At 46.2% G+C, this 23,172-nt stretch overlaps 2 protein-coding genes and 1 long non-coding RNA gene across 11 annotated transcripts in view; 2 read left to right on the top strand and 1 right to left on the bottom strand.

Moving 5' to 3' along the window:
* SLX4 (SLX4 structure-specific endonuclease subunit) overlaps window positions 1-8,129 on the top strand; it is a 38,942-nt gene extending 30,813 nt beyond the window's left edge. For all 7 annotated transcript variants that reach the window (XM_027828820.3, XM_043523695.1, XM_043523694.1 and 4 more), the window contains 4 exons: window positions 112-2,621; window positions 4,107-4,209; window positions 4,506-5,006; window positions 5,690-8,129. In XM_027828820.3, the coding sequence (XP_027684621.2) occupies window positions 112-2,621; window positions 4,107-4,209; window positions 4,506-5,006; window positions 5,690-6,023 (3,448 nt within the window). In that variant the 3' untranslated portion in view covers window positions 6,024-8,129. The remainder of the gene's footprint in view (window positions 1-111; window positions 2,622-4,106; window positions 4,210-4,505; window positions 5,007-5,689) is intronic.
* A 2,852-nt stretch (window positions 8,130-10,981) lies between these two features.
* On the bottom strand, window positions 10,982-21,247 carry LOC122462210. Its single transcript, XR_006284626.1, has 2 exons — window positions 21,184-21,247; window positions 10,982-11,128 (listed from the first exon to the last, which is right to left on the bottom strand). It is a non-coding gene; the product is annotated as an uncharacterized LOC122462210 (long non-coding RNA).
* LOC102942191 (zinc finger protein 501) overlaps window positions 13,482-23,172 on the top strand; it is a 31,862-nt gene continuing 22,171 nt past the window's right edge. For 2 of the 3 annotated variants that reach the window (XM_037910103.2, XM_037910100.2), the window contains exons 1-2: window positions 13,818-14,106; window positions 16,684-16,797. In XM_037910103.2, the coding sequence (XP_037766031.1) occupies window positions 16,776-16,797 (22 nt within the window). In that variant the 5' untranslated portion in view covers window positions 13,818-14,106; window positions 16,684-16,775. Of the gene's footprint in view, window positions 14,107-16,683; window positions 16,798-23,172 lie in introns of all 3 variants that reach the window. The other variant, XM_043524645.1, reaches the window with a different exon arrangement.

Here is a 23,172-nt window from a genome sequence, read left to right as displayed (position 1 = left end):
GCACCTAATGGAAATGAGACACATGATTCTTGTAAGGAAATCTGCTGAGGATGCTGGTGAGCCAGCTAACTGGTGGAGGAAAAACAATAACCTTCCATTGTATCATTGCAGGTTTGGTGTGAGTGAACTGATCTCTATATGTGGAAACAGCCCTGGGGAGAAGCAGGAGCATGCTGGGGTAGACTCAGGAGATGAACTTTTCTCCATGGGGGAAGAAGAGAATTGTGAGAACAGAGCTGAGAACTTCCAGGAGCTCTTGAGGTCAGTGTGGGTAGATGAAGATGAGGAAGAAGTAGCTTTGCTGAAACCTGAAGACCAGGAAGAGGAAGACAATGAGAAAGTGGATGAGCAGGAACTGGAGGAAATTTATGAGTTTGTTGCCACTCAGCGAAAGATTGTTCGAGATGAAGCAGAGGTGGAGGAAGGCACAGGCAGATGCACTTATAGTGAAACAGAGGAGGCCCAAAATGTGAACCGACAGACTGAGGATGAAGAGGTGGTGGTGTGTGAATCTCCCTCAACAAGCAGCAAGATTAAAGAATGGAAGGAAAACTTTGGCCTGGGAAGATCCAGCTGTGAATCACCTGGGCAAGAAAAGAAAATCCTAGGTATAAGTAGGAGTGAGAACGTGAGCATTACACGAATTGCGCCTGTGCACTTGCAGGGTAAGCCTTGTGAGTGCGGTGACGTTTCGGCTTCCCATGGTGGAGCCTCTGATGAAAGAGAGGGCTGTCGGAGAATGCCCAAAGTAGTGAAGGTTTCTAGAGTCTCTCAGATTTCACAAGGTGAAGAAGAGGATGATGCCCGGGAAAAACTGTTCCCTAGTTGCCAACACAATGATGCTGACCTCAGTAAAAGTTATGATCCCATGTTTTCCGCAACCCAAGGGGAACATTGTGAGCCTTCTCCACTAAATGAAGCCAACAAAGAGTCAGGAGAGATTTCCAGTGGAACACCTGTTGAGGTTAATAATCCACCTGTTCACCATCAGTCACAGAAAGACCTCCTGTCAGTTAGGAGTGATTTGCGTAGCAGTCCTCTTATCAACCCTTCCTCACCAGTTTTGCCAGCTGTTGGTTCATCACCTATGTCTCCAGAATCAAATAGGACATTTTCCAGAGTATCCACAGAAATTTCTCCTGTATCAGCACCAAAGCAAAAGCAAAATAAAGGACTCTTTCAGTCTGATGGTGCATCCTTCCAAAAAGCCAGCGAACAGAATGATGATTCGGGACTTGAGAAGATCATAAAGAACACACTTTCTCCAGCAAAGTCTCCCTGCATTGATTTAAAAAAGCAAAAACATGTCCCAACTTGCTCATCGTTGGTCCTCACAACTCAGAATACTGCTTCTCATGTGAACCAAGAGGCTGAAGTTATTCTTTTGCTGGATTCTGATGAAGAAATGGAGTTAGAACAAATGAAGGAGAAATCAGATTCTGAACCTTCCCTGAGGGAAATGGAAATCTCCAGGCGATTGGATTATAACTGTAAGAAAGTGGAGCAAGAGCACGAGGTACCAAACTCTGGACCTGTTTCAGTTGCTGACATTGCAATACACCAGAGACCATTTCAAGTGTCACTAGGAAGTCAAGACAAGGTGCCCAGTGAGAATGCTGTAAAGCTGTCAGGAAAGATGTCTCTTAACAACCAGGTTGGGACCTGTATTGATAGCAGACTGAATCTGAGCCATGAGGAGAGCTCTAAACTGGACACCTCATGGTTGGTGCCAGACACACCTCTTCTTACCAGAAGCAGGAACTGCTCAACACAGACCCAGACAACAAGTTTGAGTTGTTTCAGGAGTCAAGGGTCTAAGCACAGGACTAAAGCTTTATTGGTAAATAATAGTGACCATAAACAAGATGGGGAAGCTATGAAGATTCCAGAGATAACTTCAGATCTGTTACTTGCAACTTCCTCACAAAAACATTTGCTTATAGAGAACTCCTCAGTCAGCAAAAAAACCTCTCCTGGAAGCCCTTTAGGTCACTTTTGGAAGGATTCTCTGCGAGTTTCTCCAGCTCCACTCTCACCTGCCTGTGTTCGTGTGAAAGAGAAGTCTTCAGAAAACCTGTCTTCACCCAAACAAGGCCTTCTATGCCGTGAGCTGTCTTTGGAGAATAAAACAGACATTAGTGTGGTTGAGGTAGAGGACAGTGAGGAGGAAAAGGAGGTGGCTCTGCTCCCTTCGAGTGGCAGCTTCCTGCTTGGTGATGAGCCACCAATTCCAGTTGATGACGACTGCTGGAGTGTCGAACATCTGTCACCAATCAAAGATAACAACAAGGTGCTTGAGAGGGCGGACTGGGCAAATACGAGCAGTCTCATCCGCGGAGAAAGTGGCGTTCAGCACGACCAATGGAAGAGCCCAACCAGAGCCCTGGAAATTACAGGTAGCACTCCTCTTCGAGGAAATCCTGTTGGCAGTAGAAAGACCTTGCTCTGTCGTGAAGAGAGTCCTATTGAGGCACATTCTTCAGTGAGCAATAGGCTAAGTTTTCTGAACTCTAAAGTCTGGGATGAGTGGGATGAAGATGAAGTCCCCGAGATTCTTCCTCTCACACAGAGGGTGTCAGCTGCAGCAGCTGCCCAGAATACCCAGCCCCTAAAGACTCCTGGTAAGTACTTGTATGAATCCTAGAAACATTGCAATGAATTGTGCTGTTTTCATTTGAACTCGTCGCTCTGTCTGTAGTTCACCTTGTTGTGTTTAGGCGGTTCACCTGCTGGTCTGACATGATTTTCAAGGCCAGGTGCCAAAGAGGTAGTGTCAGCTTCACGGTTCCTTGTTGCTAGGTAGGGGATTCCACTTGACACTCAGTATTATTGGAATAGAGTGTTTTTGTGTTTCATTCACATTGTTTGTTTCATGAGTCCCATTCCCCAGGGAGGTTTCTGCAGTGAGCGATATCAAGGTCACAATACAGGTGGTTTTTTTAATCTAAATCCTACTGGATGCTTGGCTGCTGTGGGTATGGTTTGGTATCAGTATGATCCTTACTGTTCAAACACTGTGTGACCCTTCTGTTAACAGCACGTGAGGCCTTCAGATCAGCTACTTTGTCAGTAGAACAGTTGCAGTTGTCTTTCTTTTTATGCATATGAATGTGGCACTCAAGAAATTGGGAGATTTATAGCACTGGTAAGCACTAGGCAGCCTGCAGATGGGCATCATGCAAGCTTTCCTTTAAAGCTCAGACAGTGCCCCTCAGTCCTGACCTGCAGCCCCAGTTCTGGGCCCCTTCCCAGAGGCTCTCGTAATACACCCAAATCTTGACCTACGAATAGGGAAATAGTATGATCTATGGATATGAGCGGGAGGTTGGGCTCTTCCCATCTCTGACACCGACTCACTGTGTGATTTGGGCAGCAACTTAACATCTCTGTGCTTCAGCTTAAATATCTATACGTGTGACCTGACACTTGCCTCTCTGCAGTGCTGGAGAGCTTATTTGATTACAGTTTTTAAATCTCTATAGACTGACGTAGCTCCTTCTGTCCAGGATATCATAGTGTTAATTAGTCACGCTATTTTGGGTGATAGTTTCACGGTAAGGGATTAGGAAGTGGCCAACAAACTAATTTTGCTTTAGACCCGGCTCAGCGTTCTAGACCCAACTCTGCTCTCCAGAGAGGTAAGACCCATTTGTTTACCTCTGGAACAACAGCCCCTCTCCTCTGAATTTCACCTTCCTGTGCTACAGACATGGCTCATGCCAGCCGTGGTCCCTTTACAAAGTTCAATAACACAACCTTTTGTTAACTGGCAAAAGGTGCCTGTCCTTACAGCATAGGGACTTTGGGTCCAAAATTTGTCCTTTCTTTTAAATTAAAATGTTTTCTTAGGTAAAGTGAGTAAAAATAAAACAATAAAAGGCCGACTTGAGTCCACCCAAAACCCCCCAAAGTTTTCAAAGCTCTGTCTAAAATGAACATGAGATAGCTGGTAAAGGGCTGTGGGATCTTTTGGGGGAAAATGATGCCCTGGATATTACTATTATGTGTCCTTGTAATATCTCTCACAAAGACTAGAAATCATCAGCCAGTCCCAGGACCCTCCATGTTGATATATTTATTCTCATTGTAATTTCATTTTGCTGCAGACCTTGCCTGTCACAAAAGAAACCAGCCCCCCAGAGTTCCCATAACACCAGTACCAGCTTATTCCATCATGGAGACCCCAGAGCTGAAGAAGGAACTGAACAGGTTAGTGTTGCCTCCATTAGCACCTTGGAGAGCAAGGCCAGTTTCTTAATGTGCAGATATCTGCAGGGAAGTAGCTTGACAGAGAAGCCCCTTTTCAGCAAGAGAGAAACATTTGATGGCATTCCAGTAAATGTTGCTTGAGACCCAGTTAGTAGTGATGGCTGGACTGCAGACTTCATGTGGGATTGGAGCCTTCAATTCCTCCACCCACGCTGCGACACCACAAAGATGGGGCGTCACCACATCAGCCTAAGCTTACCATACTGCTTAACTAAAGTGTCACCTTTCTATTTTAGATTTGGAGTCCGTCCTCTCCCAAAACGGCAGATGGTGTTAAAGTTGAAGGAGATATTCCAGTATACTCATCAGATCATGTCCTCTGACTCGGAGGATGAGATCCCATCCTCCCAACCACCTTTACGGAAAGCCACTGCCAAGCACCCCAGCCAACCCCAACCGGACTTGATTGAACTGAGAGAAGAGAATTCCAAGGCCTCCAGTGTAGGGTGCGAGCAGAAGCTGGGGGTTTCGGTCCCTTCCCTGCCAGTTCTGGGCAGTGGTGATGCTGACAGCTCAACAGGCCCCTCTACAACAGGCTATCTGAGGACTAAGAAAACAGCTGAAACTAAAGGCCACCCAGGAGGAGCCAGAGGGCTAAAGGGAGCTACTTTGTCTCCAGCTACATCTCCAGTTAAAGGTTCTCTGGTGGGCAGTGCTGATGGACAGGTGCTCTCAGCATCTCAGGAGTCTGCAGCTTCTTCAGCAGCTGGAAGTGATAACTCCTTTGGGTCACAGAGGTAAGGAACTGAAACCGCAAGGAAAACCTCATTACTGGTGTGGTCCAGGGGCGTGGGGGAGACACCTCAGCTCTCCTTCAAAGTAGAGAAGCCCTGTCCTTTGTCCTGGGCTTAGGTCACCCACATATCCTTTTTGGGGGGTTTTCAGTTTAATTCCTAGTGATCTCTTGTCAATCACAAAACCGTAGTTTGGCATATCTGATATTCTGAGCTTGGTAAAGGCCCACGCCTGGGATGTCTGGGCTCTGTAGGTCAAGAGTGAGAAGCACTGGCAAAGCTGAATGGAGGCCCAGAACTGGAATAGCAGGGGTCCCTGCTGGTCACAGGAGGTGCGGTAACAGAGCTGTGCCTAAGGAGTCCAAGAGTAGAATAGAAGCAGGTAGTGCTGGTCAGGAGTGAGGAGCACCAGCACAGCTATGTATGAGGGGGCCAAGACTGGAATAGCGGGAGATGCTGCCGGTAAAGCAGGAGGGGCATTGGCAGAGCTGAGAATGGAAGTTCACTGAACACTTGCCCACGCTGCCTGTCCCATCAGACAGTTATTTTCATGAGACCTAAAATGTCAGAGAATTCGTAGCACTAGGGAGGGCCACACAAGGGCGTTTAATCAATAACTCCACCATGTTCCCTGTTGGTCCATGATCACTGGCATTTAATTGATCTCTCCTCTCTCTCATTTTCAGTTCTTCTTCCAATGAGTTTGAGACAGGTGTGCTTACATCTGAAGAGGAGGAGGAGTTCCCAGCATCTCAGGCTGCAGCCCGAGAGGCAGATAAGCTGGAGGCAGTGAGACGCTACATCCATTCAAACCCTGGCCTGTACCAGAAGATCCTCCTTTACCAGCCCTTTGAGCTGACTGGGCTGCAGGCAGAGCTGAAGCAGAATGGCATTAAGATTGCGCTGGGAAAACTGCTGGACTTTTTGGATGCTCATTGTATCACCTTTACCACGGCTGGGGCACGGAAAGAGAAGCAACAGCAACGCGGGGGCAAGAAAAAGGGATGCAAACGATACTGACTGGAGCCTCCTCTCCCTTCCCTGCTGCCTTGGTGCATTCACAGTTCCCCACTGCAGGCTCTAAAACTCTTCCCCTTGTTCCATGTCAGAGCTTCTTCAAGAATTGCTCTTCTGTTTTGCTACTAAACATTCTCCCTGCCCCGGTAGAATCTGCTGCACACATGTGCTTATGCTGCTGATTTTTCAGTCAGAACATTGCTCCCGGACGTGCTCGAATGGCTTGGAACTGTGAGGGAAGCATCTGTTCCCAGTCACTCCGCTTTAGAGGTGCACAGACCCGACATGCTTTCAGCACTATCCATCCCGCTCCCTGCTGGAAGAGTGCCTGCCGGATCTCTGGGACACCAAGGCCACTACCAGTACTGCTGGAGTTTCAGCATACGGTTAATATGATCCCTCTGCCGGTTTTTCTAGTTCTTTAGCCATCAGTTTCCTTTTGCCTTTTCTGTCATCTTTTCCCCTTCCATTCCACCTTTTTATCTGTCCTCCTCTGCCGTTTCCTCTCCTCTTGTCGTCCCCTCTTGCCTTCCTCTTTTCAAATAGATTTTATTTCAGCCTTGCTTCTAACTGCTGCTTCTAGAGGCAGAACTTCTTCTAAGGGCCAGACAGAGGGTGCTACTCCCAAGCTCCTCACTGAGTGCATCAGTGTTGGAACATAAGGTCCTGCCTGAATGGTAAGAGTTCCATAGGCAGTGCTGGCCGTGGAAGGAAGCAGGTCAAATCCCCCTGGATTGTTCTGTCCTAGAATAGAAACAGACCTGCCTACCTCACCACGCTAGCAGGAGTCACTTTGCCCTGATGTGTAAAGCAGTGAGAACAGCCAGATGTTCAGGTTTGTCTTTGGGACCCCATTGTTTTTTCAGTCTGTTTATTCAGTTTGAGATTTCACTCTACAGATTGAGGGGTAGGGACAGGAAGTGTTGTGGTGGTAACATTGTCTAGTGGGTAGTTCAGGAGACCTAGCTTCTGTTCCTGGCTCACTTTGTGATTTTTGGGAAGTGGACTCCAATTTTGGTTGCTTCATTTGTTGCGTGCCTAACAGTGGACACTTAGGGCTTGGTTTTTCAGCAGATACCGAGCACCAGCAGATCCCACTGACTTCAGTTGATGGTACCGGGTATTGAGCACCTCTGAAATTGTCCACAGGAGTTTGATGTTGGGCACCCAAAATGAATGGCTGCTTTGAAAGTCTGAGCCTTAATTTCTCTGTGCTTCACCTGTAGAAGAGGGGAATGAGGGCTGCCCACCTTTGGAAAGCATTTTGAATGGCTCAGAATGGAAGAAAGTGATACAGAAATACAGAATGTTACTTACTGTATTGAAAAGGTAACTTACTGGTAACAGCTGTGTTGTGGAGAATGCAAGGAAGAGATACTGTTTACATACAATCTACAAGCACTCTTATTCTACAGATTTGAGATGGGTACCAGGAGTCCTGCAGCCCTCTTCTATTTAATACAGTGATAAGGACCTCAGAGGCTACAGGTCCCAAGATGCAGTGGTGTGTTTTGACTGCTTGAACTGAGGTAGAGCATTGCATACTGGAATCTGTAGGGTTAGACCTCTTTGTTAAAGATACTGTCGACTCCATTTTCTGAGAACTGCAAGTCGTACTGGAACTCCTGTCAAGTTGCCATGTGGCCTGGGCTTGGACAATTTCCACTGCTGCCCCCCCACCTTTTTTTACAGGAGACCCCCACAGTTATGTTGCAGTGACCACTGGACACCTTCAGAGCCTCGTACTCATTCCTCACCTAACCACACCTTGCTACATAATCTAGTTTCCAAACTGGACTGCTGCCAGGCGCTTTGCTAAATTTGCAACAGGGAAATCGTGGATCCTAGAGAATTAACTTCTGTTTATTTAATCTTCAGAGATGTGCTGACTCTTTCCAGCCTTGGGAGTTGTGAATTGATGATGGCCTCACTTTGTAAAAAAAGAAGCCAAGCTCCTCAAAACCAGTGTTGGTATTTCTGTAGCATAAGAATGTCTGTTTGTTTTTTAATTTCTGATACAGTATAGTGTGGTTTTTATTGGATGTACATTATGTGCAATAAAAATTGTAAGAACCTTCAGCTGTAAACTTTGTTAACAGGTAGCATCAAGTAAAAGGCTTGTAGGCAATTTATTGTTTAAAATCTTGGGCCCAGCCTTGGAGCTGCAGGGGCATCCCAGCAACTAGTGTGCCTCTCATGTTGGCTAAAGACCCTGACAAGGAGTTGGAGGAAGAGGGAGGAGTCAGGTTACTGTGGGGAGCAGGAGGCTGGAGAGCTGCTGCAGCACCAAATGGGAGTCTGGCCTTGTTACATGGAGAGGACTGAGGAAGGCAAGCAGATCCATCTGATCCGGGGAGCCAAGGGCAGGGCTGGGGAAGAAGTCTCCATCTGCCAGGATCAGAGGCAATGCTAGGAAAAACTGCGGGAGGAATCCAATCTGCTGGGCACTGAAAGTGGGTTGGTGGTAGGTGGAACTGGAGGAGGGGAGGCCGGAGGTGGAGTGCCCAGCTGCTGGACGCTCATGGACCCCATGCATTTCTGTGAGTCACGGTGGCTGTGCACTAGGTTGGCTGCTGCAGCCAGTTTGATGCTCTGGAGCTGCTACTACATCTCCATCTCCCTGGCCCTTCCTTCTCTTCAGGCACCCCACCTCTCCTCCCTCCTCCCCCACTCTCATGTATCCTCTCTCCTCCTTCACCCTGTCAAAGCCCTGCACAGGGTGAGATGGGAAGGGAGGTGAAGAGGACACATACAGCTGCGGTGTGACTTAGAAATTAGCCATTCAGATGTGCACATCATTGACCTGGCCCCCACGTCAGCTGATTTATTACCCTTGTCCTCCCTCCCTCTGGTTTGGTCAGGTACTGGGACAGGGGCTGAGACTCTTATTTCTTCATCATGTAAGGCTCCCAGGGCCTCCTTCCCCACATGCCTGCTAACTGCTCAGCTCTATGCCAACAGGAAGGGAAAGGCAGCTTCACCTGTCTGACGCCTGCGTTTCTCTCCCTTCCTATAGGATTTGTGGGGAAGGGTGGATGCATGTTAGGCCACCATCCATGCTGACGGGGTGTCAGACTAGTGTAACAACTCAGTAAAGCAAAACAGTCTCTGTGCATGTTCCTGGAATAAACAGCTACAAGAATTGTCCCCCAAGCAGTCACATTAGTATAGCAACTCTGAAGACTGTTCTAGTGACCTCCCTCTGTAAACCACCTCGACATGGCCCTCTCTGTGCATAGGGACTTGCTTGCACAGAAGAGTTCACCTGCATGCTATAGGATGAGTGCAAAGTATTTGCAGTCTGCCCACAGTTCTCAGCACTAGCTAATAACCATGGACATAGTTTGACGTCTATATTTGGGAGGGCGGCTCCAGTCAAGCCAATGGGGCTGTGTGTGGCCGGGGGCGACAACAAATTCTGTGCCTGCAGGGGCGCCATTTCAGATGGGGAGGGGGCACAACTTTAACAGTAATTCCAGGGGCTACTTAGGCAACTGAAAACTCTAGTGTTTTTGCAGATAACTTAGAAATATCTGGCAGGCGCATTATATCTAATTTCTATATTAAGAAAGAAAAATAAATAAATATTAGACCCACTCAGCTCTAATACTATCATGTTCTGACATCTTGTGGCAAGTCACTTGAGGGTCACTGGATAGGTTTAAAATTGTATCTTCTTACTCAGATACTCTTACTAAAATCAGACTGGACCATTGTGCTCATCTCGTCTGACCTCCTGCACATCACAGGCCATAGAATCTCACCTATTCACTCCTGTAATAGACCCCTAACCTCTCAGTGAGTTACTGAAGGCCTCAAATCATGATTTAAAGATTTCAAGTTACAGAGAATCCACCATTTACACTAGTTTAAACCTGCAAGTGACCTGGGCCCTGTGTTGCAGAAGATGGTAAAAAAAAAACCAAAAACCCGGTCTCTGCCAATCTGACCGGGGGGGTAATTCCTTCCTGACTCCTAATATAGTGATCAGTTAGACCCTCAGCATGTGGGCAAGACCCACCAGGGAGACAACTGGGAAAGAATTCTCTGTAGTAACTCAGAGCCCTCCCCATCTAGTGTCCCGTCTCCAGCCATTGGGGATTTTTGCTACAGGCAGTTGCCGATGGGCCACATGCTAGTATAGGCAGTCCTGTCATACCATCCCCTCCATAAACTTATCAAGTTCAGCCTTGAAGCCGGTTAGGTTTTTTTGCCCACACTGCTCCAAACTTCACTCCTCTGATGGTTAGAAACCTTCACCTAATTTCAAGCCTAAACTTGTTGATGGCCAGTTTATATGTATTTGTTCTGGGGTCCACGTTGATGCTTACCTTAAATAACTCCGCTCCCTCCCTAGTATTTAGCCCTCTGGTGTATTTATACAGAGTAATCATAGCTCCCCTCAGCCTTCTATTGGTTATACAAAACAAGCCAAGCTGTTTGAGTATCTTCTCATAAGACAGGTTTTCCTTTCCTCAGATCATTTTAGTAGCCCTTCTCTGCACCTGTTCCAGTTTGAATTCATCTTTCTTAAACATGAGAGACCAGAACTGCACACAATACTCCAGATGAGTCTCACTAGTGCCTTGAATAATGGTACTAACTCTTCACTGTCTCCACTGGAAATACCTTGTCTGATGTATCATATGACCGCATTAGCCTCTTTCACCACCACATCACATTGATGGCTCATAGTTATCCTCTGATCAACCGATACACCAAGCTCTTTTTCCTCCTCTGTCACTTCCAACTGATAAGTCTCCAGCTTATAGCAAAAATTCTTGTTGTTAGTCCCTAAATGCATGACCTTGTACTTTGCATTATTAAATATCCCATTTCTATTACTCCAGTTTAAAAGGTCATCCAGATCTTCTCGTATGATATTCCAGTCCTCCTCAGTATTGGCAATGTCCTCCAAGTTTGTGTCATCTGCAAATTTTATTAGCGCACACCCACTTTTCGTGCCAAGGTCAGTAATGAACATGTTAAATAAGGTTGGTCCCAAGACTCATCCCTAAGGAACTCCACTAGTAACCTCCCTCTAGCCTGAGAGTTCACCTTTCAGCATGATCTCTTGTAGTCTCCTCCTTAACCAGTTCCTTATACACCTTTCCGGTCTCATATTAAACCCCATCTTCTCCAATTTAACAGTGTCTCATGTGGAACTGTATCAAATGCCTTACTGACATCCAGGTAGATTAGATCTACTGCCTTTCCTTTGGCTAAAAAAATCAGTTATCTTCTCAAAGAAAGGTATTAGTAACTTTGTTACAACCTCGTGAATATAACAGTTGAAACAATTGTAGAAAAATCTACAATTATTTTCTATCATTTAGGTTATGTCTACACTGTCGCTACAGCCCTGCCGCTAAAAGATGTGCAGTGTAGCCACTCTTTGTCGGCAGGCAAGAGCTCTCCCATCCACAAAATAAATCCACCCCCAACGAGCGGTGGTAGCCTCGTCAGCGGGAGAGCATCTCCCGCCGACAAAGCGCTGTCCACACTGGCACTTTTCATCGGTAAAACTTTTGTCATTTGGGGATGTGTGTTTTTTTTCACACCCCTGAACCACAAAACTTTTACCAACGAAAGTGCAGTGTAGACAAAGCCTTAGGCTACTTACTTTTTACAGGTTTCAGAGTGGCAACCGTGTTAGTCTGTATCTGCAAAAAGAAAAGGAGTACTTGTGGCACTTTAGAGACTAACCAATTTATTTGAGCATAAGCTTTCATGAGCTACAGCTCACTTCATCGGATGCATACTGTGGAAACTGCAGAAGACATTATATACACAGACAATGCCTCCCATATCCCCCCCCCCAAATGCTGCCTATACTAATAACTTGGCGGTGAGGTCCGAAGAATGCTAAAATTTTATTATTTTTAGAAAAGATGCATCTGTAAATTAAACAATTGTCAAAACTCTGACAATCTTTTTTTATTATGTTGCTTCATAAGCTGCACTGATTTGCAATGAGCCTTCCTGCTCTGAGTGAGAATTAGTGAGGCTCTGATGCAATCAAATTCCAGATGAACCCAGAGAATTGTTTACAGATGTCAGTCATATGTACAGGTGACAATTAACCCCGATACCTGTTTGTAACATTACATCATTGTACAGCCAACACAATCTGAAAATGTTTCAGAGTTGTAGCGGTGTTAGTCTGTATCAGCAAAAAGAATGAGGAGTCCTTGTGGCACCTTAGAGACTAACAAATTTATTTGGGCTTAGGCTCAGAAGTTTGAGCGCAAATAAATTTGTTAGTCTCTAAGGTGCCACAAGAACACCTCGTTCTTTTTAGAGTTTGAAAAGTAGATCATCTACATCTATCATCTTGTCATCTGAAAGTCCCTGGTCCATACCTGTGTTCCTCTTGTTCTAATGCTGTGGCAGCATGGCACAATGTTTTCACTAGAGAACAACTTTCAGTGGGGAACAAATACCATGATCTACCCAAGAAACAGCAATGCGGCCTTTCTGTTCCTGGTGTACACATACGGATGTGTAGCATTCCGCATTTCCCCATCTGATAGGCAGTCTTGGCAGAATTTGTTTTTGTTTTTTTTAAATAATTTTTACTGAAGTTGTTTCTTTTTAAGCATTTTTCTATTTTTATCAATTTAAATTTTCACAGTTGTGCAAAATTATGTTAAGCATTTTAAAAACTTTTATCTATTTAAATATTCCCAGTTGTGGGAAATTATGGGGGAGAGTCAGACAACAGTGGGGGGGTCTGACTAATTATTTAATGACAGTAAATGTTGAGATTCAAAGAGTTAAAGCTTTATTACCATTAAAACACAAATGATCAACATCATATGCAAAATATATACAGTACCGATCCTTAACTCAAACTCTAAGTTCTCAAGCAGCATTTTTCTTATTTTGCCTATCTGTAAATATTGTTTATCAATGGAAATATTTTTGGTGGGTTTGTGTGTACATGATTAAATTGACATTTACCAACAAAAATCTAATCCATCCAAGTCTACTCATAGACTCATAGACATATGTATAGAAGGGCTTTTCTGTTGCACGATCTTGAGTGGCTCTCTAAACTTAAAAAGAAAGGAGTACTTGTGGCACCTTAGAGACTAACAAATTTATATGAGCATAAGCTTTCGTGAGCTACATGCATCCGATGAAGTGAGCTGTAGCTCACGAAAGCTTATGCTCAAATAAATTGGTTAGTCTCTAAGGTGCCACAAGTACTCCTTTTTCTTTTTGCGAATACAGACTAACACGGCTGCTACTCTGAAACCTCTCTAAACTTAGATTGTCCTTGTTATACAAATTGTCTTTGTTATACAAAGCTTGGGAAGGCTGAGAAGAGCCACATGGGAGTTCAGATGCTTAGCATCTGTGTACTGTTCCCTTTCATCTGCTTTTGGATTAGCTGTGTCTTGTACATTGTGTTGTGCTGCATTGTGCTGTGACCTTGGTTGCTGTTATCCTCAAAACCAGCGGCAAACCAGTTTCCCTTGCTTGGGTGTCACATGCCTTTTGGGTTTTCCTTCCTGAACAAATACAGTTGCATGGTCCAGTGTGTTGGCCCCATTGCAGACGTGACAGTACAGACAGGTTAAATAGTTAAGCAGCTGTGAGGATATGTATGCTGTGGCTTTAAATCTGTAACAGGAAGCTAGGCAAGGGAGCAGGGCTGGGTAAGATTCTAAGTAGAAATTCAGCAGGGAAGCAGAGAGAGAGAATGGCTTTAGGGATAATACTGTTTTCCTTGTTCTAATAAAGTTCCTTGTTCAGCATTGGGAGAAATCAACTCTCTCTCTCTGATTGGTTACCACTGTCACATGCCAGTTCCTTGTTCAGTGTTGGAAGAAAGGACTCTCTCCCTCTCCCTCTCCTTTACCACTGTCACATGATGAGGGTTGCTGCTGCAGCTGCCTGTTTTCTTCCCAGGAGCCTAGACTGAGCAACTGCTGCTTCCCTCCTCTCCTCTCTACACTATCTGCCTTATTTAAAGACCCTTCTGTTACTAGCCATGCTGGGGACTGTCTCCGACTGTAACTAGCCTCCTAGGGGAAGCTCCGGACTCTGCAAACACTAACTCCTGAGACGGAAATTCCAGGTAATTGAGAGAACTTGGGGAAAGTGATTCTGTAAAAATGCTCCACCTCCCCCATCTCTGCTTCATGTGTGTCTGTGAGTCACAGATCTGCTGCTTTATTGACACGCACAGGCTCTTAGCTGATCCAGCTATTGGAGCGAGCATGTATGCAGAAATGGAACAATAGCCAACTCTCCCAGCTGGAGGGGGAGGAGAGAGAAAGGAAGGAGACTGAAGGGGACAGGAAAAATAAAAAAAGAGCTGACGAGGTCCAAGAATAGTGCTGCCCAGACCCGTTAACTGCCTCATCCCTGGGCAGATTTAGTCTAACAGGAGTGAGACTAAAAGGCAGTGCCCTGTCTCTGCCTAATAATGATGCTGCTTCGGGGACACTCCCCACAGTGTAGCTGTTTATTCTTCTCTTTGACAGTGTTTAGTTCAGGCTCTGTTAAAGGGACATGATACACATGTCTGTGCATTTAGTGCTGGTGGAAGGTGCTGGGTCTGCACCGTAGTAAAGGCACCAAGCAATTCCCAGCGGCAAAGTGTAGATTTTTGTACCCAAGCTGGTAAAGCAGAGCTCAGAAGTTTGACTCCGCCACTGCCTGAAAGTTAACGGACCTGTGCCATGAGCTCAAGCAGTAGAGGCTCAGGCCCTTAGCTTAAGAGGTCCTGGGCTTGATCTCCCAGCTGTGGTGTTGTTACGACCAGCAGCCTCATAAATCCTGTCGTGGGGGACAAAGACCCACATGGGGTTACTATGGGTCACACGTGGACACACAGTGGGCACAGGATGGAGCTATGAAGTGTGTTTTCTGTAGCTGCTGCGTCCTTCTGAGTCGTTATTGACAGGGAGAGAGCAGCAGTCTTTATGGGGCGAGGGAAGTGGGTCTGGAGTGTGGGCACCCTGGGTATAAAGGCCCAGCTGGGAGTGATGAGTCTAAGCCAGGATTCATGGGAGCTATTATTGTTCCAGGGTGAATAAGATAAGGGAATCTGGGCCAAACCTGGGAGCCCCTTCCCTGCCCAGTGGGGTTGAAGCAGGCAGGGAGCTGGGGATACTTGTTCCAGATGCCAGCATTTGCGGAAGTGGTCATGTCTTTCTCCTAGGCAGAAAGGGGCCCTGAGGGTGAAACGCAGAGAGCCCTCTGCGGGGACACTGCAGGAGAGTGACGGGTTTCCTCATGAGTGTTAGGAGCTTTGTGGTCTCTGAAGCTCCCAAGGTTGCTTCTCTGGCCCCTGGCCCTGGCTGGTGGAAACATCCTATGCATTCTCCTTCAAGCAACCCATAAATGCTCAAGTAATTTCTGGGCTGGGAGGGGTGTCAGCCCCTCTGTGGGGGGCTGGGGCAGTTGGGCTCAGAGGAATTCCCACTGCTGCCCCATTCTAGACAGATGTTCTCCGTATTCTTGCTGTGCTCTGGTAAATACTGTGTTCACCAGGGAACTCCCTTTTGCTCCTTAGTGCTCTCCTACCATCCTTCCCTTTTCCCTTATTTTGCTCTTTCCCCTTTCTCATGCTGCTGTCTCTCTCCCTCTCTCTTTCCTTTCCTTCTCTTTCCATCCTCCCTTCCTTCCCTGACCCAAGCTTTCTCCCCCCTCCATTCTTTACTATCATCCTCAGCCCTGGCCAAGAGTTTCTCCACCTCTTCCCCAGCCCAGTCTCTCACTCAGCCCTCCAAAATCACCACTCTCCACTCACACCCCCCCATGTCGGTCACCCCCCCCCCCCCGCAACTCCTATACCAGGCACCCTGTCACTACAGACCGAACCACTCACACACTAGTCATCCCAGCACTCTGCCCTGCATCTCCCACACAACATTCAACTCCCCATTCACACCCCCAAGTCACACTCCAGCCCAATTCCCTTCCTGCCCAGCAGCAGCTTCCACTGAGGTTGTTCCCAGCCCTCCCCACCACATGGAAGAACTGGAGTAGCCGAGAGAGTCTTCCCTGACCCCCATGTGGGGAGCAGGAGCTGGTCTCTCTCCCCCTCCCCATGTTGAAGGGGAACTCTGAGTCCCAGATCATTCTCTCTCCCTGTGGTGGGGTAAGGGTGGAGGCAGTCCTGCTAGACAGATAAGTGGGAGCAGGCAGTGCTAGTAGAGAGCAATCACTGCTCCTGCACTGCTGCAGCCCCAGCCAAGGGGCCACCTGTTGGGGCCCATTCCAACCATGCTTTCTGCCCTGATGGCCCCAATGCCTTTGTCACCTCCCATACCGTCCCTCTGGGAAGGCGGTTGAGAGACATTGCACTGCTGCTGATCTCCCTCTGCTCAGGGCTTCCAAGGGGGACAGAACTATGACATTGTCCTGCCTGGGGTCCCTCCGCCCCAAGGCCTGGTTCTGGTCTCTAATAGGCCTGGTTAGAGATGTGCAAGTGGCTTGTTTTTGCTTTTTGTCAAGTCCCTCAGTGTGTGGAGATCCCTGAAGCGGCACAGCACACTTCCCAGGAGGTATTTCCTTTCTGTGCAGGTGAAATGTGCCCTCAGCAAAGAGAGGGGCTGGGTTTTAAACCCCAGAGGGATCTGTGTAGCAAATCTTTGGTGAAGATGTGACAAGCCCTGATCTTGCCCATTTCTCCTCCCCTGAGCAGGATTTCCCATTCCCAAACAAGACATGATCTCCAGCCGGGAATGAGAGGAAGAGCTGCGGGTCCCCACTCTCCAGAGCTACGATGAAAAGGAGATGCTGAGTGGCACCTGCGCAGGTGAGGAATAAACTAAACCATTTGGGAACTGTCAGTGAATGAGGTGAAAATCTGGATTTGCCGAAGTGCTGCCATGAGCTCCCAGGTGAACAGGAACAGCAAACGGGCGATTCAGAGGGCATAGCTGTGGAGTCTGTGCTTGTGTGTAGAGGGACTAGATGAATGGTGCATTCAGTCTGCCTATTTCTGTTCTCTGCAAGGGTTGTGTGGCTGGGCTGTGAGGCCGTGAATAGGCCAGATGAGACGGGGATGCTTGTGCCTCAGTGAGAGCTATGTGGCTTGGACTTTTGGGTCTGTGATCAGCCTCAGTGGTTGAAGTCTCTGTGGGGTGAATATGTCACTGGTACTGAGAGCTGGCCAGTGAGGCTTAGGCGATAAGTCAGATGCCAAGGGGAGAAGGAGGGGGAGGATGGGGTGGGACTTTTGAACTGATGAACTGGAGCAGCAAACAGGGGTGTTTTGGAGGCACAAAAATAAAATAGTCAGGCAGCCTTCAGTTAGTTGTGGCCCCTTCTCCACAGGGCTGTCTTTATGAAAACATAGGGTGTCCAAACAGAACAAAACCTGCCATAACGAAACAAAGACGGAAACTGCAACCAATGGTCTCCCCATGTAGACCTCAGGGTGGGACTCCAGCTCAGACCCAGCTGTTCCCCCATCTCCCAGGCAGCCCTTTATATGTCCCTTGCTCCCTCTAAGCAGCAGGGTTAATTGGTTGCTGCATTAACCTGTTAGGGTCTGGGCTAGGGAGTGCCTTTTTACCCTGTCATGCACCCCTGCAAGTGTGGCAAAGGGCACGCTCTGTGAAAACATCACCTGCCCCTTATGGGGAAAAAAATTGGTGTTTCCATGTGCTGTGGTGCACCAAGAAGTAAATGGCTGCAGGGCGTGAGTCTGGGGTTGTCATCTTTCATAGCCTGCAGCTATTTAAGGGGGGCCTGGTCCGTGACCAGGGTGAAGGGTGCTTCCAGGAGGTAGTATCATAATGTCTTCACTGCCCACTTCGCTGCACGACTTTCCTTTCCTATATTGGAATAGTTCTTCTTCTGTGGGAGAAGCTTCCTACTGAGATTTAGGATGGGGTGTTCTCCATCCTCCGCCACCTGCAATACAACCATCCCAAGTCCCACCTCAGAGGCATCACTTTGTAGTATGACTCCTTCTGTAAAATCTGGACTCAGCAGGTCCAGTTTACTACACAAGATGCACTTGACTGTGCCAAATGTACCTGCACAAGCCGGTGTCCATTGAACATTTTGAGGGGCTTGTCCTTTAGGGGGTCTGGGAGGGGTGCTGTTAGGGGAAAACCTGGAGACAAAGCACCTGTGATACCCTGATAACCCCAGGAATGTCTTCGCCTGCCTTTTGGTGGGCAGGGATTGGGAACTCTAGCGGGACTTTCACTTAGCTGGTCAAGGGTCAGATTCACCCATTCTCCAAGGTCTAAGTGTTAAATTTTGGTACTACTCACCTTGCACTTAGGCCTGCTTCCCTTAGAAACTTCAGCAATCCTCTGGAGATGCTCTCCCCATGGACTAGAATAGATTACAGCATTGTTGAGCTAGGCAGCAGCGTACTGCCGATAGGGCCATAAAGCCCTGTCCATTAGTCACTGGAAGGTGGCAGGCACCTCACAGAATCTAAATGGGAGGGTTCAGAACTGACATAGGCCAAAAGGGGTAGCAAAGGCCAGATTTTCTTTGGATTCTGGTGCCAGAAGAATTTGCCAGTAGCTTTAGTATGGTTGAATGTGGTCGTGAACTGGGCCCTATCCAGCAACTCATCTACTTCAGCATGGGATTTGAGCTGAACTTTGACATGGCATTAGAACATAAGAATGTAGGAACAGCCATACTGGTCAGACCAATGGTCCATCTAGCTCAGTATCCTGTCTTCTGACTGTGGCCAATGCCAGGTGCGTCAGAGGGAATGAACACAACAGACAATCATCAAGTGATCCATCCCCTGTCACCCATTCCCAGCTACTGGCAAAGAGGCTAGGGACACCATTCCGTCTTGGCTAATAGCCTATCCTCCATGAATTTATCTAGTTCTTTTTTGAACCTTGTTATAGTCTTGGCCTTCACAACATCCTCTGGCAAGGAGTTCCACAGGTTGACTCTGCATTGGGTGAAAAAATACTTCCTTTTGTTTGTGTTAAACCTGCTGCCTATTAATTTCATTTGGTGACTCCTAGTTCTTGTGTTATGAGAAGGAGTAAATAACACTTCCTTATTTACTTTCTCCAAACCAGTCATGATTTTATAGACCTCTATCATATCCCCCCTTAGTCGTCTCTTTTTCCAGCTGAAAAGTCCAGTCTTCTTAATATTTGCTCAAACAGAAGCCGTTCAATACCCCTAATAATTTTTGTTGCCCTTTTCTGAACCTTTTCCAATTCCAATATATCTTTTTTGAGATGGGACTACCACATCTGCACGCAGTTTTCAAGATGTGGCCATACCATAAATTTATATGGAGGCAATATGATATTCTCTGTCTTATTATCTATCCCTTCCTTAATGATTCCCAGCATTCTGTTTGCTTTTTTGACTGCTGCTGCACATTGAGTGAACGTTTTCAGAGAACCATCCACAATGACTCCAAGATCTCTTGAGTGGTAACACCTAATTTAGACCTCATCATTATATATTAACTGTTCTAACATCAACACAAAACATGAACACTATTGTCTGACTTGGGAACTAGAACAATTGGGCTGCACCATTCACTTTGCAACTCCTCGACTACCCCTCGTTCTAACCTACTTTCTATCTCCCTCTTGAAAATCTCCCATGTTCATTCAGGGATTTAGAAGCCTCTCTTCTGTGCACTGACTCCTGGGATAATTTGTATGTGATGCTCTAGGAGGTGAGTCTTCACAGGCCTGGTGGTGAAGACATCATTAAAGTTCTGGACTAGCTTTCAGGCTCACTCTCTCTGTTAGCTGCAGGTTAGTCTCCCAGAGTTAGACTTTAAAGTCAGAAGGGACCATTATGATCATCTAGTCTGACTTCCTGCACAACGCAGGCCACAGAATCTCACCCACCCACTCCTGTAATAAACCCCTAACCAATGTCTGAGCTGTTGAAGTCCTCAAACCATGGTTTAAAGACTTCAAGGTGCAGAGAATCCTCCAGCAAGTGACCTGTGCCCCACGCTGCAGAGGTAGGTGAAAAGCCCCCAGGGCCTCTGCCAATCTGCGCTGGAGGAAAATTCCTTCCCGACCCCAAATATGGCGATCAGCTAAATCCTGAGTATGTGGGCAAAACTCACCAGCCAGACACCCAAGAAAGAATTCTCTGTAGTAACTCGGATCACACCTCATCTAACATCCCATCATAGGCCATTGAGCATATTTACCGCTAATAGTCAAAGATCAATTAATTGCCAAATTTGGCTATCCCATCATACCATCCCCTCCATAAACTTATCAAGCTGAGTCTTGAAGCCAGATATGTCTTTTGCCCCCACTGCTTCCCTTGGAAGGCGGATCCAGAACTTCACTCCTCTGATGATTAGAAACCTTCGCCTAATTTCAAGTCTAAACTTCCTGATGGCCAGTTTATATCCATTTGTTCTTGTGTCCACATTGGTACTGAGCTTAACTAATTCCTCTCCCTCCCTGGTATTTATCCCTCTGATATATTTATAGAGAGCAATCATATCTCCCCTCAGCCTTCTTTTGGTTAGGCTGAACAAGCCAAGCTCCTTGAGTCTCCTTGCAAAAGACAAGTTTTCCATTCCTCAGATCATCCTAGTAGCCCTTCTCTGTACCTGTTCCAGTTTGAATTCATCCTTCTTAAACATGGGAGACCAGAACTGCACACAGTATTCCAGATGAGGTCTCACCAGTGCCTTGTATAACAGTACTAACACCTCCTTATCTCTACTGAAAATACCTCACCTGATGCATCCCAAGACCACATTAGCTTTTTTCACGGCCATATCACATTGGCGGCTCATAGTCATCCTGTGATCAACCAATACTCCGAGGTCCTTCTCCTCCTCTGTTACTTCCAACTGATGAGTCCCCAGCTTATAACAAAAATTCTTGTTATTAATCCCTAAATGCATGACCTTGTATTTTTCACTGTTACATTTCATCCTATTGCTATTACTCCAGTTTACGAGGTCATCCAGATCTTCCTGTATGATATCCCGGTCCTTCTCTGTATTGGCAATACCTCCCAGCATTGTGTCATCCGCAAACTTTATTAGCATGCTCCCACTTTTTGTGCCAAGGTCAGTAATAAAAAGATTAAATAAGATTGGTCCCAAAACTGATCCCTGAGGAACTCCACTGGTAACCTCCCTCCAGCCTGACAGTTCACCTTTCACCCATCGTAGTCTCCCCTTTAACCAGTTCCAGTTTAACCAGTCCACCTTTCAATTTTCATATTGATCCCCATCTTTTCCAATTTAAGTAATAATTCTCCATGTGGAACTGTATCAAATGCCTTACTGAAATCGAGGTAAATTAGATTCACTGCGTTTCCTTTGCCTAAAAAATCTGTTACCTTCTCAAAGACGGAGATCAGGTTGGTTTGGCATGATCTACCTTTTGTAAAACCACGTTGTATTTTGTCCCAATTACCACTGACCTCAATGTCCTTAACTACTTTCTCCTTCAAAACTTTTTCCAAGACCTTGCATACAGATGTCAAACTAACAGGCCTGTAGTTGCCAGGATCACGTTTTTTCCCTTTCTTAAAAATAGGAACTATGTTAGCAATTCTCCACTCATATGGTACAACCCCTGAGTTTACAGATTCATTAAAAATTCTTGCTGATGGGCTTGCAATTTCATGTGCCAGTTCCTTTAATATTCTTGGATGAAGATTATCTGGGGCCCCCCGATTTAGTCCCATTAAGCTGTTCGAGTTTGGCTTCTACCTCGGATGTGGTAAAATCTACCTCTATATCCTCAGTCCCATTTGTCATCCTACAGTTATCCCTAAGCTCCTCATTAGCCTCATTAAAGACTGAGGCAAAGTATTTGTTTAGATATTGGGCCATGCCTAGATTATCCTTAACCTCCACTCCATCCTCAGTGTTTAGCAGTCCCACTTCTTCTTTCTATGTTTTCTTCTTAATTATATGGCTGTAGAACCTTTTACTATTGGTTTTAATTCCCTTTGCAAGGTCCAACTCTACATGGCTTTTGGCCTTTCTCACTTTATCGCTACATGTTCTGACCTCAGTAAAGTAGCTTTCCTTGCTGATCTCTCCCATCTTCCATTCCTTGTAGACTTTCTGCCTTTTCTTAATCACTTCTCTGAGATGCTTGCTCATCCAGCTTGGTCTACAACTCCCGCCTATGAATTTTTTCCCCTTTCTTGGGATGCAGGGTTCTGATAGTTTCTGCAACTTTGACTTGAAGTAATTCCAGGCCTCCTCTGCCTTTAGATCCACAAGTTCTTCAGTCCAATCCACTTCCCTAACTAATTTCCTTAATTTTTTAAAGTTAGCCCTTTTGAAATCAAAAATCCTAATCACAGATCTATTTTTGTTTATCCTTCCATTTAGTTTGAACTGAATTATCTCATGATCACTTGAGCCAAGGTTGTCCCCTACAACCATTTCTTAGAATTTCATAGATTTCATAGAATATCAGGGTTGGAAGGGACCTCAGGAGGTCATCTAGTCCAACCCCCTGCTCAAAGCAGGACCAATCCCCAATTTTTGCCCCAGATCCCTAAATGGCCCCCTCAAGGATTGAACTCACAACCCTGGGTTTAGCAGGCCAATGTTCAAACCACTGAGCTATCCCTCCTTCTATAAGGTCTTCACTACTCACCAAAACCAAATCTAAAATGGCATCCCCTCTTGTTGGTTCAGCAACTACTTGGTGAAGGAATCCATCAGCTATCGCATCCAGGAAAATCTGAGCCCTTTTATTATTACTAGCACTCGTCCTCCAGTCTATATCTGGGAAGTTAAAGTTTCCCATGATCACGCAGTTTTCCATTAGTATTTACTTCATTAAAAACATTAAAGCGGTCTCTATCCATATCCAAATCGGATCCCGGCGGTCTATAGCACACCCCAGGCGCTATCCCAGGGGAGGCTCTAGTAGCTTTCTTCCCCAATGTGATTTTTGCTCAGACAGACTCTGTCTTATCCATTCCATCGCTTCTTATTTCTTTACATTCTACCTCATCATTGTTATACAATGCTAGTCCACCACCTTTTGCCTTTATTTCTGTCTTTCCTAAACAGCACATACCCTTCAATACCTGTACTCCAGTCATGACTACTATTCCACCATGTTTCTGTTATCCCTATAATTTCTGGTTTCACTTCCTGCACCAGTAGCTCTAGTTCCTCCATTTTGTTACCTAGGCTCCTCGCATTAGTGTACAAATATCTTAA

This window comes from Chelonia mydas, chromosome 10 (genome assembly GCF_015237465.2).
Source record: "Chelonia mydas isolate rCheMyd1 chromosome 10, rCheMyd1.pri.v2, whole genome shotgun sequence".
NCBI classification, from domain to species: Eukaryota; Metazoa; Chordata; order Testudines; family Cheloniidae; genus Chelonia; species Chelonia mydas.
This window is presented reverse-complemented; position numbering and strand designations above follow the sequence as displayed.